Here is an 18,178-nt window from a genome sequence, read left to right as displayed (position 1 = left end):
TTGTCCTTGCTTGGAGTTGAAGCTTACTTCACACCAAATATCACCAAATTCGATTTTTTAACTTTGCCATTTCATAAATTCAAATCATTTGTAAAAAATACATTGGTAAAGAAGGCATATTATTCGATACAAGATTATATAGATGATAAAAAAGCGTGGAGTTAATGTTTGTTGACTTCCAGGCAGGAGACATGACATACATATATAATTGTATTCAACTAACATGACTGTATTTTTAGATGTTAAAAAAGAGTAACTACTACTGAGTTTCTTGCCGGTTCTTCTCGGTAGAATCTACATTCCGAACCGATGGTAGCTTTACTTAATATAGTTTGTTAAATGTGCCTACTTGAATAAAGTAGTATATTTTGATTTTGATTTTTGATTTAGTGGCTTAGCAGTGAAAGAGCAACAGACTGACAAACAGAGATAGTTTCGCATTCATAAATTATACATATATTAATAGAGTAAAGAGCGGTGGCGGGGAGGGGGCGTGACGTCATAACCGTTTATCGTAACGGCATACGAGTCGGTCTTTCCTCCAAAATACACCACTGGATGTTTTACATCAATAAGAATTAATCTTCTAATATATAAAATAAGCCTTTATTGCTGTTTAGTTTAAACTAAATAGTAAATCAATTTTCAAAAAGAAGGTCTTACTGTTAAAACAATTTAAATTAAAAAAAAGGCAAAGCCAAGCAATAGGTTTTATTCCTTCGTCTTTATTTTTTGACAAAGGCTTCATCTAAATACTTCCATTTAATTCTGGCTTTTGCTCTTTGAACCTGCTATTTTCTTAAAATAATTTTCCCATCGTTTTATTTCTCTTCGCCTACTATTTTTACTTCTTCCTGGGTACAATTCTATTATTTTTGTCAACTTTTCTTTCTTTTCCCTTGGTTGATTTTATATCTTTATATACGTATGCTAACGGCTCAATGCAACAATACCTCGTAGCGTAATATATATAAAAAAAAAAAAAATGAGCGACCGCCTGTCACAGTGGCTTGGGTTTTTTTGGCGCGAAGTTTGGTTGCTTCGGAAATAAAATTTCTGAGTCGTAGACAATTTATCCTTTTCATTGTTTTTTAGTTAATAATTATTATTCATTAAAAAATAATTTATATAATTTTTGATATAAACCTAGGTAGTGTGAGTCTGTTTTTTGTTAAAAGTAATTTACTTATTTTTTATAAAAATGTTTACAATCACGTGTAACAGACTATACAGGTACCTAAGTTCAAGTATAGATGAATTAGTTCCATATTTTCCGTATAAGGAAAACATGGCGGCCCACTTTCGTTATGATAATGGTATGAATCATTGATGACATTTCGGTGCGATTTAACTGTACCGAGATTCGATCTGTATGCGGGCAGGGGGGCTAAACTATTGGTAACGCATCTTACTATATAAACAAACTTTTTCTTGTGATTATCCTTGTATTTTTTATATAAAAAATACTTTTTTACGTAACCTCTTTCGATAATATTTTGGTACTGTGTTTTGTACTTTATATATATATATATATATTTCAAAATAGTCATTGACGTCTTGCTTAAATTACCAAGTAAATTGAGATGAGTTCACTTTGGAGTAATTGCATTACAAAAAAAAAAAAACATTATTGGTTTATAAAGGAAATATTCAGACAAGAACCTTTATCTTTTTTGAAGTCGGTTAAATATCAAAAAGTTTCATTCGTATAAAATTATTTTATTATTAAATATAGGTATTCTAAATTCACGTAATGTTACTTATGACTTTTTAAATGTATGGTTTGATTAGTAATATGTCTAGATAGACTATCAAATCTTAGAATGAGTCGAAAAAAATATTGGCCGCCAAGTAAACGCACACTATTATGCATGGTTTACACGGGGTCAGTGACTGGACCCAGTGACTGTATTTCGGACCCAGTAACTGGTTACATGTAGACAGGATAGGATAGTAAGTCAGTTATAAGACTGTCAGTAAGCTACAAAAAGGTGCGTGGACACTCTACAACAAACTGCCAGCGACTACCCAAACGCTTCCATACAACGCCAGTCGCATTAGACTGACTTACTGGCCCCGAAAATAGAACGGGTGGCTAATCAATCGACAGACTAGTGAGCGTGGAGTCTGCGCTGGACTGGCTTGAAACTAGAAGTCTACACGAGTCCAGTAGCAAGTTAGCGCTGGAATGGCCTACTGCCTTATTACTGACCCCGTGCAAACCAGGCTGTAAGTTGAACTAGCAAGTCACTCATCTAAGTTTTGCACCAATGATGAAACCTCTTTTAAATGAAATTTTTAATATCAAATAGTATACATTAGTTAATTTAGTATTGGAGTATATCGAAAAGAATTTACTTTAATTCGGTTTACGTTTTTCATTTGTTTTTCTTATACATCCATACCTGCTCTATATCCGGTCAGTAATTTTTTTCAAAAAAATTATTTGTTCATTCGTACCAATTTAGTAAACATCAAGAATCCTCTTTAATTTTATTCTCTCTACGGCTGGAGCTCTTGAAAATGAGACCATAACCGATTTTTTAAATGCAGCATAAGATAAAGTTTAGCGGGTATCAAGCGTAGCTGTCACCTAGATAACAAAGTAGGCCTGTTTGTTGTAGTTATTTCTCACTGCAAAGTGAGAAGTTCTGTCACGATACATAATTAAACTAAGCTTTATCGTTGCTATGAAATTATAAAGGAAAAAAAATGTTCTTTAAAAAGGGTCGCTATAAACAAGCGAAAAGTTTTACAAGCCCTGTCGAAGACAATACATTCGGTTATGATTAACGCTGCATATTTTTAAAGGTTGGTTGACATGAATTTAAAACCTACTAAGGAGAATTCTTCTGGCAACATTTCCACGTTGGATATTATGATAGTCAAAGTCTGAGTATATTTAATTCGTAGATTATACTAAAATATTGGGTAAATCGGAACACGCGTCGATTAATTATATAAATACGAATAATCTTTCAAATCATAAATAGGAATAGCAGTATACCCTTGTACCTTTGTCAATGAATAAATTTAATCTTATTTAGAAAAAAAAAGACATCAATAAATCGGAGTTTATAATAATTATTTTAATTTAATTGGTGAAAATGAGTAAATAATGAGCGAATTGCTGTTTTTTTATGAATAATGAAATCATGACTGTCAAAAATGCTTTTATGAGACTACTTGAATAAGGAATATTTTAATTCAACCTTCTATGGGGCAAACTCAAATGGAAAACATCGCGAGGACAGCACGTGTCAGATTAAAGTCTGACACGACACGAGTTTCCACCCGCATTGGAGCAGCGTGGTGGCTTAACCTTCAAATTTGATTCTCAAAAGGGGAGGAGGCCTTAACCTAGCAGATGAACTTATACAGAATGTTTTTTATGTTAATCAATGGGTCTGATAAATACTATTTTCAACTAGTAAGAGATTAACGTACGATGTTTTCTGGGGACTATTTTTTCTAATAATTTCCATAAGTTATTTTTGTGATTTTTTTTTCTTTAAATCTTTAATCATAAGAATTTTCAATGAATTAACATTAAATCCTTAAATATATACAAATTTGGATTACAAATAGTTAATGTATACATCTTGAACGCATGGAATGGTGGCAAGAATGCTAGCAGCATTTCCCCGTTGAATCGTAAATCCGACCCTCTGGGCTAAAAACGAACCAGCCCTTCTGTCACTAGTGGTCAATACGGCGAGGTCTGATGCTTTTAATGAAGCTTTTTGCACTACTAATCCAAGGATCAAGATTTTCAATAGCAAATGCAATAAAACAATAATTTGACATAAGACACGAATATTTAGATCGTTAAGTATAAGTATTCTTTACATAGCATGATTTACAACAAGAAAAAATAAATTTAAAGTTGTTTCGTTTCATTTCAATTGCGATCTTAACTCAACGCAATACGTTTTAAATTCAATTCTAAACTCAATATCTCTACTGGCTTTCAGTTGTGTCAATCGCTACATAGAGCCGAGATGGCCCAGTGATTAGAACGCGTTCATCTTAACCGATGATTTCTGGTTCAAACCCATGCAAACACCACTGAATTTTCATGTGCTTAGTTTGTGTTTATAATTCATTTCGTGCCCGGCGGTGAAGGAAAACATCGCGAGGAAACCTGCATGTGTTTAATTTCAATTAAATTGTGCCACATGTGTATTCCACCAACCCGCATTGGAGCAGCGTGGTGGAATATGCTCCAAAAACCTTCTCCTCAAAGGGAGAGGAGGCCTTAGCCCAGCATTGGGAAATTTACAGGCTGTTAATGTAAATACATATTACAAGATTTCAATTATTGGGAATATCAATCAACTTCAGTCAACTAGTACGCAGTATCGTTTGAATTTTTGTTCCAATGGCATTGGTCGTACCAGGAATGGTTATTATAGTAAGGGTAGCGGTGACCACTTACCATCGCCAGGAATAAAAAAAACAGTTTTAAGTATGCCTATTATCACAATTAGAGAACACACATAATTATATACTCAAAACGATGTATTAATTATAAACTATATATTATTATTATTTATTATGACTCTCGTTAAACGATAAACAATCTGATGCAACATTTAATTGTCAACAATAAGCGGTACAAAGTGTTTTGGTTAGTACCGATAGCACAAAAATGATCTTGGAGTTGTTTTTTTTTTGTAATTTTTTTTTGAGTTCTTTTTTCCAAAGTTAAAATGTAATGTTTGAGTGAAATGACATAATAAAGCTCTCCCCCTTTTTTAATAGGTAGGTTATATAGGCAGAAGTCCTGCTTATGGACATTGACGCCGTAAGAAGTTTTAACCCTTCAACGCCGATTCGCCACCGACCTCTGAAACTAAGATGTTATGGCCTGTAAAAACTGTTTTTCCTACAGTACCAAAATTATATTAAACGGTGAAATCAATGGTTCCGCTCAAGAGGACGTTGTAATAACCCTATCGTTACAAAATTATGTTTTATTATGACGTTTACTTCGATGTACTTATAAGGAAAATGTGCAATATATTAAAAAAAAAATTTTTTTCTGCATACTGTATTTGTTAGGTGTGCGTCCTTTGCACATTTACACAGATTATGGGTCAAAGTTTTATAGATAACGAATAATCGCAACAATGCATTTGAAATTAGAACAACTGTTAAGGCGGTGGAAACTGGTTCAAAGCGGTTTTATTTAAAGGTATGTTTCAACAGAATAAAAAAATGTATTTTCTTTTTAATGTATATATATTTTTCAACTGCTGATAAGCAGTGTTAATTATGGATATTATCTATGCCAAGTAAATGATGTTTATTTTTCAAAAATATGAATAGAAGCTAAGTAATCTACCAATAAGTGTAGTCAAATTAATAAACAAGTTTGACCTTGAATTGACATTAAGTACATCATTGGTCGAGATCGTCTATGGTTTTCATCATGGATTAGTGAAAAAATCGTCAGCGGTTTGAACATCGCCGAAAACACTATCGGAAATTTAAGGGGATGTAAATAGTTAACAGGAATAGAGTTGTATTATAGCATGGAATATCTTAATCCAAGTTTTATCTTTATTATTTCGTACATTGTAATATAAAGTATCTAGTCTACTTCATCGAGATATACTATGCTATATAGTCGTATAGGTATACACTTATAAAGTAAAAAATACAAATCTCTTGCTATATTATGACATTCATGTAAACTTGGTGGCAGGGTTTTGTGCAAGCCCGTCTGCGTTGGTACCACTCATCGTAATATGTTCTACCACTAAGCAGCAAAACTTCCTATTGTTGTGTTCCGGTTTTAAGGGTTATCAAGTAACTACAGACGCATGGGGCTTAACATCTCAGTTACCAAGGTTGGTGCATATGTTACTGTAAAAGCTCGAACTACGGTAAATCTTAAGATTGTCCAGTAAAACTTAAGATTTACCGATTATGAATGGTCATTTGTCCATAAAACTTTGGGATTCGAACTTTTACCATCATTCACTTGGTAAATTTTAGGAATCACATTTTAGGTTAGGTTAGGTTGGAATGGTAATTGGTTCCGAAAAAGTCGTCCCTTTAAAATAAATTCTTACATTTACCAACTCATGTGGGTAAATTTTAGGTTTTACTGGAAAATCTTAAGATTTACCTCAGTTCGGGCTTTTACAGTATTATACACATATATTATATGGTGCATTGGTTATGTAAGAAATGTTTAAAATTTCATACGGCGTTAATGACTGGGCTGCGGTGATCACTTACCATTAGGGGGAATAAAATGAACCTGCAATCAGGGATCATTTTAGTGAGTAGATGCTTATCAAATACTTGCTATTTACTACGATCCATAGCAGACGCTCAAGGCAACGTTCATTCATTTCATTTTCAATTTGATATAGAGATAATTTGACTCCTGAATAAGGTCATAGGTTAGTTTTTATCACGGAAAATATACCCTAAGGGTATGAAAATTTGGGTGGAAGTTTGTATGGGAAATAATTATAATTGTTTGTAAGGGGGTAAATTGATGAATATGATTTAACTAATTTAATTTAGCAAACTTTAACTCCAAAAAGAACATAGGCTTCTTTATACCTTACACCTGACGACCAGCATTTAAAACGCGAGCTAAGCCACGTGCGAGAACTAGTTGATTTTAACCAATGTTCCCACTAGTGTTCGAAGTTTCATAATAACAGTTGAAAATTTTAAGAACATATTAATTTTTATGTCTCCTTGTCTTTTATAAAAACATAAGCTCATAATTACCAGATCAAAAAAAAAACTACTGAACTAAAGTACTGGACTGCTTTTTTTTCCCCTTTGCCCAAAAACAACGATTTAAAGTGTTAACTAAAATAAATACATTCTTATTCCGGTCACCAAATTATAACGAAAATTATTAAAGATGATTTTTTTTAAGTTTAATCATAATAGGTGTATCCCTTAACACCAAGCAATAAACATGTCTTGGTCGACAGCGTAATTTTAAACTATATCAATAAGTATTTACATAAATATGGAAATAAGCGCTGACATTGGAACATATTGATGCACACGACATTTGTTGTGATTAGGTTTATTTATTAAACGAGTTTTATTTTTAATTTTTTTTAAAAATATTTTTTTTATTTGAATTTAGATCTGTACCCATTTTATATTATTCAATCTTTGACAGGGATCGTGAAATATTTCGTTGTAGCAAAACTACAATTATTTCATTACAATAATTTTTTTCACGTTTTCAGTTTTGACAGTCTCTCATGATTGATGTATATAAATAATCTAAGTTATCCGCTAGTTATATATATATATATATATATATATATATATATATATATATAGTGGCCATTCTCAAGAAAGACTAGCAAACTGCGCAGGAATTATTATTGCAGTACAGAAGAGTATGCACAGATTCAAGTAAAGTCATTACGATAATTTTGTGGAACGGAATACTCTACGACCGGAAACAGATCAGGCGCGGCACCAATGGCTTTTGTTTTCCGAGGTCCAGGACCGTAAGCACTGTCAACACCCAGACTCCTGTCCCTGAGAATTTTTCGACATAAAAACTGAATAACATTTTTTTGTCCTGAATTTGGAAACCAGATTTTGGAATCTGACTTGTAAACTAAACTGCTAAAAAATCGGGGTAGTTATAATGATATACAATTCAATAGGTATAAAGGTTGTCTAGACTACAATCTCTGATAGTTGTTTTAAAAATAAATTGAGACATTAATGCGTGACACATTACACCGTGTCGAATCTTAACCGTGACAATTATTGGACAAAAGATGCATCTTCAGACCGATCCGTGACCCACATTTCATGTGTAGCACACATGGCATTGTGAACGGAGAAAAAAAAGTAAAACGTTACGATCTCAGATGCGCACTTCGGTATCAGCTATCGGATGGTACACACGTATTTCTGATACGCACAAAATAAAAAAAATATATAAAATCAACGATATGTTTTGATTCAATTATTTCGTTCGGAAAATTTGTAATTTTCGATTTTGTGTTTTGTTTTTTTTTTTTTATAATCTGTGTGTCAATAAACAAAATGATTAAGTTTATTTTATTGCTAAACATTTTTAATGTGTGTTCATCCGACGTTTTTACGAGTCGAATAAATCATATGGAGTACTATAGGAACCGAACTCGTCCCTCGAAAGCCTTCAACAGTTTCTCGACGAACTATTTCAGCCAGAATTCAATAAAACCGGGTAAAGAAAAAGTGAAGTGCGGTACGAGGACAGTGGATTTTACTTTACGGAGAGGGAAAATTGTTGGAGGATCCGAGGCCCCTTATGGGGCCTTCCCTTGGCAGGTGAGTAACCCTCAGCAACTGTTGCTAGTAATGTCAGGTCATTGTTAAAGTACATTAAATTAAAAAATGGTTAGTTCTATGAATAGAATATGTCGATATTTAATGAAGGTGGGTTTCAGCACCCCTGGAAAGCTTTTTCTTCTAACCCACTTTGTAACAGCGTGGTGGTATAAGCTCCAAAAAATCTCGTTAAAATCAAAATCAAAATATACTTTATTCAAGTAGGCTTTTACAAGCACTTTTGAATCGTCATTTAACAAACTATTTAAAGTAAAGCTACCACCGTTTCGGAATGTAGATTCTACCGAGAAGATCCGGTAAGAAACTCAGTAGTTACTATTTTTCAATGTCTAAAAACATAGTCATGTTAGTTAACTACAATTATATATGTATGTTATGTCTCCTGCCTGGAAGTCAACAAGCATTGATTCCACGCAAGCAGCTTTAGTCCAGCAATGGGACATTAACAGACATTTTTCCCTTTTTATGTTTTTGAGTTTATATTTCATGTAGGTGATACGTCATAAGGTAATTTGCATGTGTAGGAATCTCTCTTGGAAAGGTCCAGCCATATTGTTTTTTTTTTCAAACTGATCTATAGCCACCTTGATGATATATTTTTCAATTAATTATTATTATTCGAAGACAGTGAACAATTAATTCTAGTGTAGTGGTCCAAGTCTAAAAATCTAATGATATTTATAAAAGTTTGCTATGTTTTTGTATCGTACTAAATATCTTGAATCTTGTATAGATTTCCTAAAGAAGCTTATATCAAACCACAAAAATTCCAGTTAATATTTTCCTGTCATAAAAGCAATTAAACTAGTTTATAAATGCAATTAAAAGTAGTTTTTGGGCGGCAATCAGGATTTTCTAAGACCATTTTGCCTAATATGGAGCTAATAATAAATTAAAGGCGATTTCTTCTGAAGCCAACGAACCAATCAGTGAGATTCTGTTACAAAAAGCATGAAAAAGTATTGTAATAAGTAGTATCAATATTTTTCTTAAATACATACGTAAATACTTTGAAAATGGGCCATCTGATGGTAAGGCATAGACTTTGGTACTGTAAGAAATATTAAACATTCCACGTATCACCATTCAGCAACTTTTGGAACTAAGATGTTATTTGTGCCTGAAGTAACACTCGCTCACTCACCATTCAAACCGGAACTCATCAACAAGTTTTATTGATGAATGGGTGGTACCTACCCAGTTGGTAGCACTTATATATATACATACCATCTTTTACTCTCTAGCCAACCATGTACGGACATTTCCGCGTCGATGGGTTATAGACTTATAAAAATAAATAATTATAAACTTGCCTTGTACCCCATGGTATATCCCACCAGAAAACAACGTAACATTGATCTTTTATTTAATAGTACTTATTATCGATTTCCATATTGTAACTTACAAAAATTATTACCTTCCATACAAATTTTCATCCCCAATTTCAAGCACTTATAGACAGAAACACTTACTTACCACTGTTTATCATATTTCTAACTTTCCAATATCATTTTAATTCCATATAAACTTTCATCCTATTTGCACCCTCCTTTTTGTTTTTTTGATCTCGATGGACACATCCTATTTACTCGTTACCCGCACATGAAGTGGAGGAGTACGTGGGACTCACCAAAGCTAAGTGCGCCGGAGTACCTACTAAAAAACCAGCGGATTTCTACGGATCCGCTTACACATACTACCGTGATCCTAAGTGTCATTTTTAGGTGATGAATTTCCAAAAAATCTTGAATATGTCTTTAACACATATTAACATAAGCCTAAAACTGATTAACATATTTCTTATAATAAAAATGTAAAATTTCTATACTAACTTTCAATCTCCCATTTAACCCCATTAGGGGGTGAATTAAAAAACCCCTGTTCCCTGCAATATTTATTTATTTATTTATTTATTTGGGAAACAAACAATTATATTTACACTTAATAGAAAAAAAAAACAAGTATAAGAAAAACATAAATCAATCAAGTTTCCACTTAAAATTAGTACAAATAAATGACAACTTACATTAAAAATAAAAACAAAAACAGAAAGTATAAAAAGCAAGTAAAACAGTTATAGTTTAGTAATATGACGTAAACTAAATTTAAACTCACTAATTTTTGAGTTAAATATATCTAATTCTTTACAATTTCATTCTCTTAGACCTAACAGTTTAGGCTGTGCATTGTCAGACAGTCGTTATAAAATTTTATTTTGACGTATTGTAAAATAGACGCGTGGTTTTGCACTACAGGAAATTTTCAGTCACTATAATTTTGTATTCGATTTAGTTATTCAACTACAATGTTCCGCGTACTGCATACCATTTTATAATCAGAGATTAGTCATAAATGTATTTATTTACATAATAATAATTATAACTTGCATTAAGGTTTTATGATCGCGTGGAACGGGGGCAAGAATGCTAGCAGTATTTCGTCGTAGAATCGTAATTCAATGATTAATTTCTTTTTTTTTCTTCATTTGTTTCGAGCGATGCTTACTTTTAAAATTTTAATAATATTTTAATAAGGCGATATTTCTGATGTATTTCAATTATTTCAACTTTCAATGGGCTGATTATCCACTGGTTATTTAATTAGGCTAGCTAGGATATGCTTGATCTTTGTTTCGTTTGATAACTATGTTATTATATACTGAGACTGATTGTCCTAGATCAACCATGCAATTGTTTATAAAAATGTTTTTTTTTGTTGAATAAATATTATTTTTTATTTTTATTTTTCCGGATAAAATCACAATGTAAATTAGAAATGGTCGTTTAATCTTTAAATAGGATTGTATTAAATATATAAGTATAAGTATTGACTTTATAAAAGTTAGTACATACTATTAATATTACATTTTATTGTAAAGTGATATTAAAGGTTTTTACTTTATGTAAATACATTAACAATAATTATGCAAGCGAATACCTTAAATTATATTTAATTGCGGATGACTAATTTATTTTTCAATTGCGTAAACCGTTTACATAAAAATAACCGCGAAAATTAACAAAAAAAAAACCGCGCCATTTTGACAGCCAGCCATGATGCAACGTTCGGATACAAATGCTCGTTGAACTTTCACTTTTAAACTGTCGCCCGCTTTTTGGAGATCCTTAGTTTACATTATTTAATTTACTATTTTAAATATAATAAAAAAAAACCTCTAATTAGTATTAGATATTAATTTTTGCAATTATAATAATATTTAATTTATAACATCTTTGAAGACGCTTCGCTAAATGTAAATTGAACGCATTCAAATAATCCTGTTTACATCTAATACGCTAATAACTCAAGTGATCAAGAGCATATTATCAATTCACATTGTAGGGCTGGATACCATTGCTTTAGACGTCTCATTCTTATTTTTTTTTATTGAAATCTAATTACCAAAATATTGATAAATACGGAATATTAGTCAAAATAAGATTATATTAATGATAAGAAGCGTGGACTTAGCAATTGTTGATTTCGATGCAGGATACAAATAATTTTAATTGCACTTTGTTGACATACTCTGGAATTAAAATGGTGGAAAAGGGTAACTACCGATTCTCTTGCCGATTCTTCTCGGTAGAATCTACTTTCCGAATCGGTGGTAGGTTTACATTTAATTCCATACTTTAGTATGACATGAGCTTGCTTGAAAATAGGATATTTTGATTTATTGCATTCGTGAAAATGGTTGACATTATAAAATCATCGGTTTGAACAAAGTTGCATGAGGAGCAACAGGCGGCCTTGTGGGTAAAGTAGTGATCTCTTTCAGACAACCTTCTTGTAGAGATATTTATTGTTTACTGGTTTCCGCCCGCGGGTTAGTCCATGATAATGGTAGGTGTTAGATACCCTATGTACTTTTCAGAACCCCTGATAATGTGTATGCATTTTTTATGGAATATATAGGAGGACGGGCAATTAGGCCACCTGATGGTTAGTGGTCACCACCGTCTAAAGACGTTGGTGCCGTAAGAAAATTTAATTATCCCTTACATCTCTAATGCACCGCTACCCTTGGGAACTAAGTTATTATGTCCCTTGTCAGTGAAGTTACACTAGCTCACTCACTTCAAATCGAAACACAACAATACAAAGTATTACTGCTAGGCTGTTAAATATATGATGAGTGGGTGCTACCTACTCAGACGAGCTTGCGAAAACATCCTACCACAAAGTAATGATGATCGATTAAGAACTAAGAAACTAAGCATTTATTAGTTTAAACTGTACGGATCCCCCTAATTTAATACTGCGCTTTACTAGTCTTGAGCTGAGAAAGATGCTTTGTACGAGACCACACTTTGCATACAATGTATTAGCCTCGATACAATTTGACATACATCATTGTATAATCGTTGAAAATGTAAGATCATTTGATATCTAGGTTGAATTTTATTAAGTGCATTTTGGGTTAATCTTACGAGCTGGTTATCAAGACGGAGCTGGTTTTAGCCAACAGGCATTTTTTAATCGATGTCGTTGAAAATTTTCAACAGGACATATAAACATAACATAATCAGCCTGTAAATTTCCCACTGCTGGGCTAAGGCCTCCTCTCCCGTTGAGGAGAAGGTATGGAGCATATTCCACCACGCTGCTCCAATGCGGGTTGGTGGAATACACATGTGGCAGAATTTCGTTGAAATTAGACACATGCAGGTTTCCTCACGATGTTTTCCTTCACCGCCGAGCACGAGATGAATTATAAACAAATTAAGCACATGTAAATTCAGTGGTGCCTGCCTGGGTTTGAACCCGAAATCATCGGTTAAGATGCACGCGTTCTAACCACTGGGCCATCTCGGCTCACAGGACATTGATTGATAATATTTTGTTTGTTTTTCAGGTGGAAATCCAAATGTTAGATGCTGACAAATTAACATTTGAGCATCATTGTGGGGGAGCGGTCATTGCGGAACGACTCGTATTATCCGCTGCACATTGTTTTGATAAAGTTAGTTTTTTTTTTAAATATATGTATAGTTGGAAGAGCACCTGCTGCTAAGTGGTCACCACCGCCCATAGACAATGACGCTGTATGTACGCATTTCTTGCATCGCCAATGCGCTACCTTGGGAACTAAGATGTTACCTCCCTTGTACCTGTAGTTACACTGGCTCACTCAACCTTCAAACCGGAACACAACTATACTGAGTACTGGTGTTTGGCGGTAGAATATATGGTGGTACCTATCCAGACCATTGCACAAAACCATACCACCAAGTAAATTTATTCTAATTTGTAAAATAAAAATATAAAAACTTTTCTGAAATATACAACATCTCGTATAGTTGCCTCCTCTGTTGTGAGAACTGGGCGCTAATTCTACTAAAAAATTGTATTCAACTAAACAACAATCCAGTTTTAGTTCGATCGAAGTTGGATCGGACTATAATCGGATTCGTTTCATAGCCGAAATAAATTAGTAGAATTGATCCCCAGTTACGATTTTTCGAGCCGAGTTTTATTTTTGTATAGAGTAGTCGAAGTTCGGAATAGAATCTTGAACGTATCATCCTTAATTTTTCGCCCAGTAAATCGGAATTGCGATTAAAAGGGGATTTACCTTGAAGTTTTAGTACAGCAGTCATTTTCCCCAGTATATTATTTGTGTTGTATACCGTTGATTAATATATGTTTTTACTTCGACCGCTTCATAGCCTAGTGGCTTGCCAGTTTATTTAAGTCGTTGTTAATTTAAATGTACCACTTTTAATATTGTGTCTTGAATTTTTTGATTTTGATATTTCAGCAGCCGCTCCAATTGGACCACGTCAGATTATTAGTGGGAGAGCATCGGTTGAAAATGCAGGATAAACACGAGAATCGTTTCCTGGCCGAGAAGGTTGTACCGCATCCTGAATTCCGGAAGAGTAAGTCAAATGTTTTCATAGTTATATAAAAAAAAAAGTATAACCATGTAACGTCACTTTATATAATCTTCTATGTATATATAAGCGAAATACCACTCACTGATTAACCAAGAAATCTCAGAAACAATAACACTTGAAATTTGGTAGGTAGGTTACCTTACAGGGTTTAAAGCGGATGTAGGTTATATATCAAATAAGTTGTTCTTAATTTGAATTAGTTACTTGTAATCTGTGCCTCAATAAACGTGTTCGTCTGTTTTAAAACACTGAACTGGTTTCATTAATAACGGGGTTGAATGTTTTTGTTTTATAAATTACGTGCGGGTTAAGCCGCAGGTTCAGCTAGTATTGCTTTTTCTATGCCAAATTAAATCATAATTATATTATATGATTATATAAATTTTACATTATACTATAATATATTATATTTTCAGCCTATTTTACATAATACGATGGAGTTTCGGATATTTTATGATCTCCTAATTATATAAAATAAATACCAGGCGTTAACGCTAAAGTCAAATGTACCAAAAAGTTTCGAAAATAATTTAATTATTTTATATTTCCAGATGGTCCACATAGCAACGACATAGCCGTCATCCTTGTGTCCCGTTCCGGAGTTCAGTTCAATAGTCACGTCAGACCGATCTGCTTGCCTGACAAAGCAGACACAGCCGGGAGGTGGTGCGCTGTCAGCGGCTGGGGATATCAGGCAGGTAGATAGCAGGATATTTTTATGTCAATAACTTGGAAATGTCAATTTACTATCAACGACGACCTCCGTGGTCGAGTTGTGTGTACACCGGTTTTCATGGGTACGCCACTCCGAGGTCCCGGGTTCGATCTCGACCGAGTCGATGTAGAAAAAGTTCATTAATTTTCTATGTCGTCTTGGGTCTGGGTGTTTGTACCGTCGTTACTTCTGATTTTCCATAACACAAGTGCTTTAGTTACTTACATTGGGATCAGAGTAATGTATGTGATGTTGTCCAATATTTATTTAAAAATAAACGGCTTAATATAGTTTAACTGGCAACATTTGTTTAGTTCTCGGTATATGGTATTAAAAAGATTATTCCTTTTTTTAAATACATTGAAGTCATTATAATAACAAAATAAATGCGCGAGAGATACGTGGACTATATTAAGATGAGTAAAAAGGGTCTCTCATGCTATCTCGAAATCTAGGCTTTTACTTTCGAAGGCACATTCTTTTTGGGAGGGTTCCCTTGGTCGTCACACACTTGAAGAACACAAGCCAAGCGATGTGTAATGTTGTTTATAGGATAGGAGAAGGATAATAGTTACACTAGCTAACTTTGAAGCGCGGCGCACTGTAACATACACGATATTTGTCACTATTTGGTCCAGTTTACACAATTTGTATCTGTTATTTGTTAACTTTAATGAAATGTTGTTTTAATTACAGAAGCAACGGAGAATTTTGCACCAGTTTTAAGAGCAGCAGCTGTGCCTGTGCTTGATCAAACGACTTGCAGGAAGGAAAAAGTATTAGGTGGATGTCAGCAAACGATATTAGATTCTATGCTGTGCGCTGGTAAGTACAAAATCATTTAGCTAATATATATTTAGTTGGTTCTTTTAGTTTTTCTTTGTGTATATAATTACATAACATTATATATCAAGATATAGGTGGTGGTAGGTATATCAATTAATTTACTTATTCATCAATCCAAACGTCGCGAAATCGCGGAGCATACCCAATATTTGTGGTCACTTTATTTGGAATATAATTACCTGCAAAAATATTTCCGACCTCTGTCAAAATTTATAAAAATGGTATTGACCATATAAATATTTCGTGCCAAAAGTAATTCCAGTTTTAATTTCCAGGTATCCTATCTGGTGGTGTTGATGCGTGTAAGGGGGACTCAGGAGGTCCCCTAGCTTGTTACAGCAATCGATGGCAGTTACACGGCGTCGTTTCATGGGGGTCCGGTTGTGCGAGGCGAGCACGGCCTGGTGTTTACACTAGAGTAGCATCGTATGTCGACTGGATTAAAAGCACTGCCAATTCATTAGGACAAAGAATATATTAGACTATAGGAAATATTTAAAATGCCCGCGCGATCAGAATGGTATGCGACTTTTTGGAACTAAGACACGCACGACCATTAAAATGGCGTCGGCTAACTCACGTCTATAGTTGCCAGACGAGCGGACAAGCTGTTAATTATTTTGAGTTTTGTTCGTGTATTATTACTGCATAATTTAAGAGATAATTATTTTACTAGTCTCCGCCTCCGGCTTCGGATTGTGTTAGGGAAAAGGAGGCGGTAGTCAGGGTTTAGAGATAAAAACTACCCTATGTGCTGGTCCAGGCTATAATCCGAATCTGTCATATAGTTAGAGCGTTTTTACATTATCCGATCCGATGTTGGTGTCGGACGACGATAACTGACGGCTGTCAGCTAGCACCACGTGCTATTTTCAAATATTTCCGAAAAAGTCGTTCCGATTTTCATTCGTTCTGTTCCATTTGCTCCATAGCTTCGTGCGGGCAGGTCATCATGGCATACTATAATGGAAAACTTTATTTACTTTGTCTATCATATTGCGCAAAAAAGATTTGTGCAAAGAAAGTATTGGATACATCCCATTGTGGAATCTAGATATTCAGAGGGAGTTTTAGTCCACAAGCATGGTTTTGATTCTAACAGTTCAATTAATGTAATTATGTCGTTTTATAATGATGACGATGCCATGATGACATTTGACAACCAAACAAGTAAACAAAACAAAATCGCAAAATGACCGCCGCGCCTAGAACTGCGCACACAGAGACAATTTAAATGCACGTATAGCACACTTACAAACAATATCGTCCGACAACTTACGGGTATCCGACGGTGCCGCCAACACCGTGTCGGCTCCGACATCGGATCGGACAATATGGAAGACGGATACATATTTCATACATTTTACTTCTCGCGAAATCGGATCGGCGCCCGACATCGATATCGAATCGGAGAATGTGAAAATGCTCTTAGATAGTAGTCATTCATTTAGTAAGATGATAATTTTAGTAATTGTTGTAGTGAAAAGTCATACATACAAATGTCTACACATACATACATACATAGACATGATAAAATAATAATCTCCTTTTAGTTTGCAAAAGTCGGATAATTATTGTTCGAAACGTTGAAACAAGAACTGGCGTTTTTGGTTTACTTTAAATTCCATACTAGTTTGATAGCGTGCGGATTGTTTACTAATTTAAGATGGACATATTTATCAATGATTTAGACTTGCAAATTATATTTCATATTTGAACGTATTATAAAAACTGCAATCTGGTTCTTCCCAGTATCATTCGATTTTCAAATTTATAACAGTGCTCTATTTTTGATATCATTGTTAACTTTGGGAATAAACAAAAAATGTTGCCATGCTATACTCATAAGCCGTTTGGGTTACCGAATTTACAATTATGTATTTAATTTAGTTTTAAGTATTAGTTTAATCAACTATTTATTGTAGTAGTAACTTCTAAATTATTTTAACGCCAAAGATTATTATAGTTACCAACGTATATTAAGACGAAAATATAGTTTACAAAAATGATTTTCTCATTTTATTTTATATTGATGGTAAAATTGTATATGTTTCATAGTATGCGTCTGCTACGTACTAGCTAAGTGACATTCGTAGATACGGAATAGATACTTATTATATACGCTATAGAATAACATATAAATGGTATTAAAAGGTTATCCGAGGTAGTCTTGAAGTACCAGATAAGCTCTATGAGAGTCGTCTGAGGTATTGGTGGCCATGTTGCGACTCTTCCTAAGGACTATGTCGACAGAAAGTCACTTGTTATTTTTGTACCTGAACTAGGCCTCCCGTTCGCCCAAGGAAGCGATGGCTGGAAGTCTCAGGACATGAGAGCCAATGTACTTGGAGGATGACGCTAAAGACCGTGA

At 33.8% G+C, this 18,178-nt stretch overlaps 1 protein-coding gene across 2 annotated transcripts; it reads left to right on the top strand.

Moving 5' to 3' along the window:
* The first annotated feature begins 8,035 nt into the window (after positions 1-8,035).
* On the top strand, positions 8,036-16,387 carry LOC113391568 (trypsin-like). Of its 2 annotated transcripts, none has more exons than XM_064220008.1 (6): positions 8,036-8,322; positions 13,202-13,309; positions 14,111-14,228; positions 14,798-14,944; positions 15,658-15,786; positions 16,083-16,387. In XM_064220008.1, exons 1-6 carry the CDS (start codon positions 8,056-8,058, stop codon positions 16,286-16,288), a joined length of 975 nt encoding a protein of 324 aa, XP_064076078.1. In that variant the 5' UTR covers positions 8,036-8,055; the 3' UTR covers positions 16,289-16,387. The 2 variants fall into 2 exon arrangements, with proteins under 2 accessions (XP_064076078.1, XP_026483346.1); XM_026627561.2 differs by having other exon boundaries at positions 14,108-14,228; positions 16,083-16,386.
* The last annotated feature ends 1,791 nt before the right edge of the window (positions 16,388-18,178 follow it).

This window comes from Vanessa tameamea, chromosome 30 (assembly GCF_037043105.1).
Source record: "Vanessa tameamea isolate UH-Manoa-2023 chromosome 30, ilVanTame1 primary haplotype, whole genome shotgun sequence".
NCBI classification, from domain to species: domain Eukaryota; kingdom Metazoa; phylum Arthropoda; class Insecta; order Lepidoptera; family Nymphalidae; genus Vanessa; species Vanessa tameamea.
The sequence above is the reverse complement of the archived record's forward strand: the minus strand, read 5'-3'. Positions and strand labels throughout refer to the sequence as shown.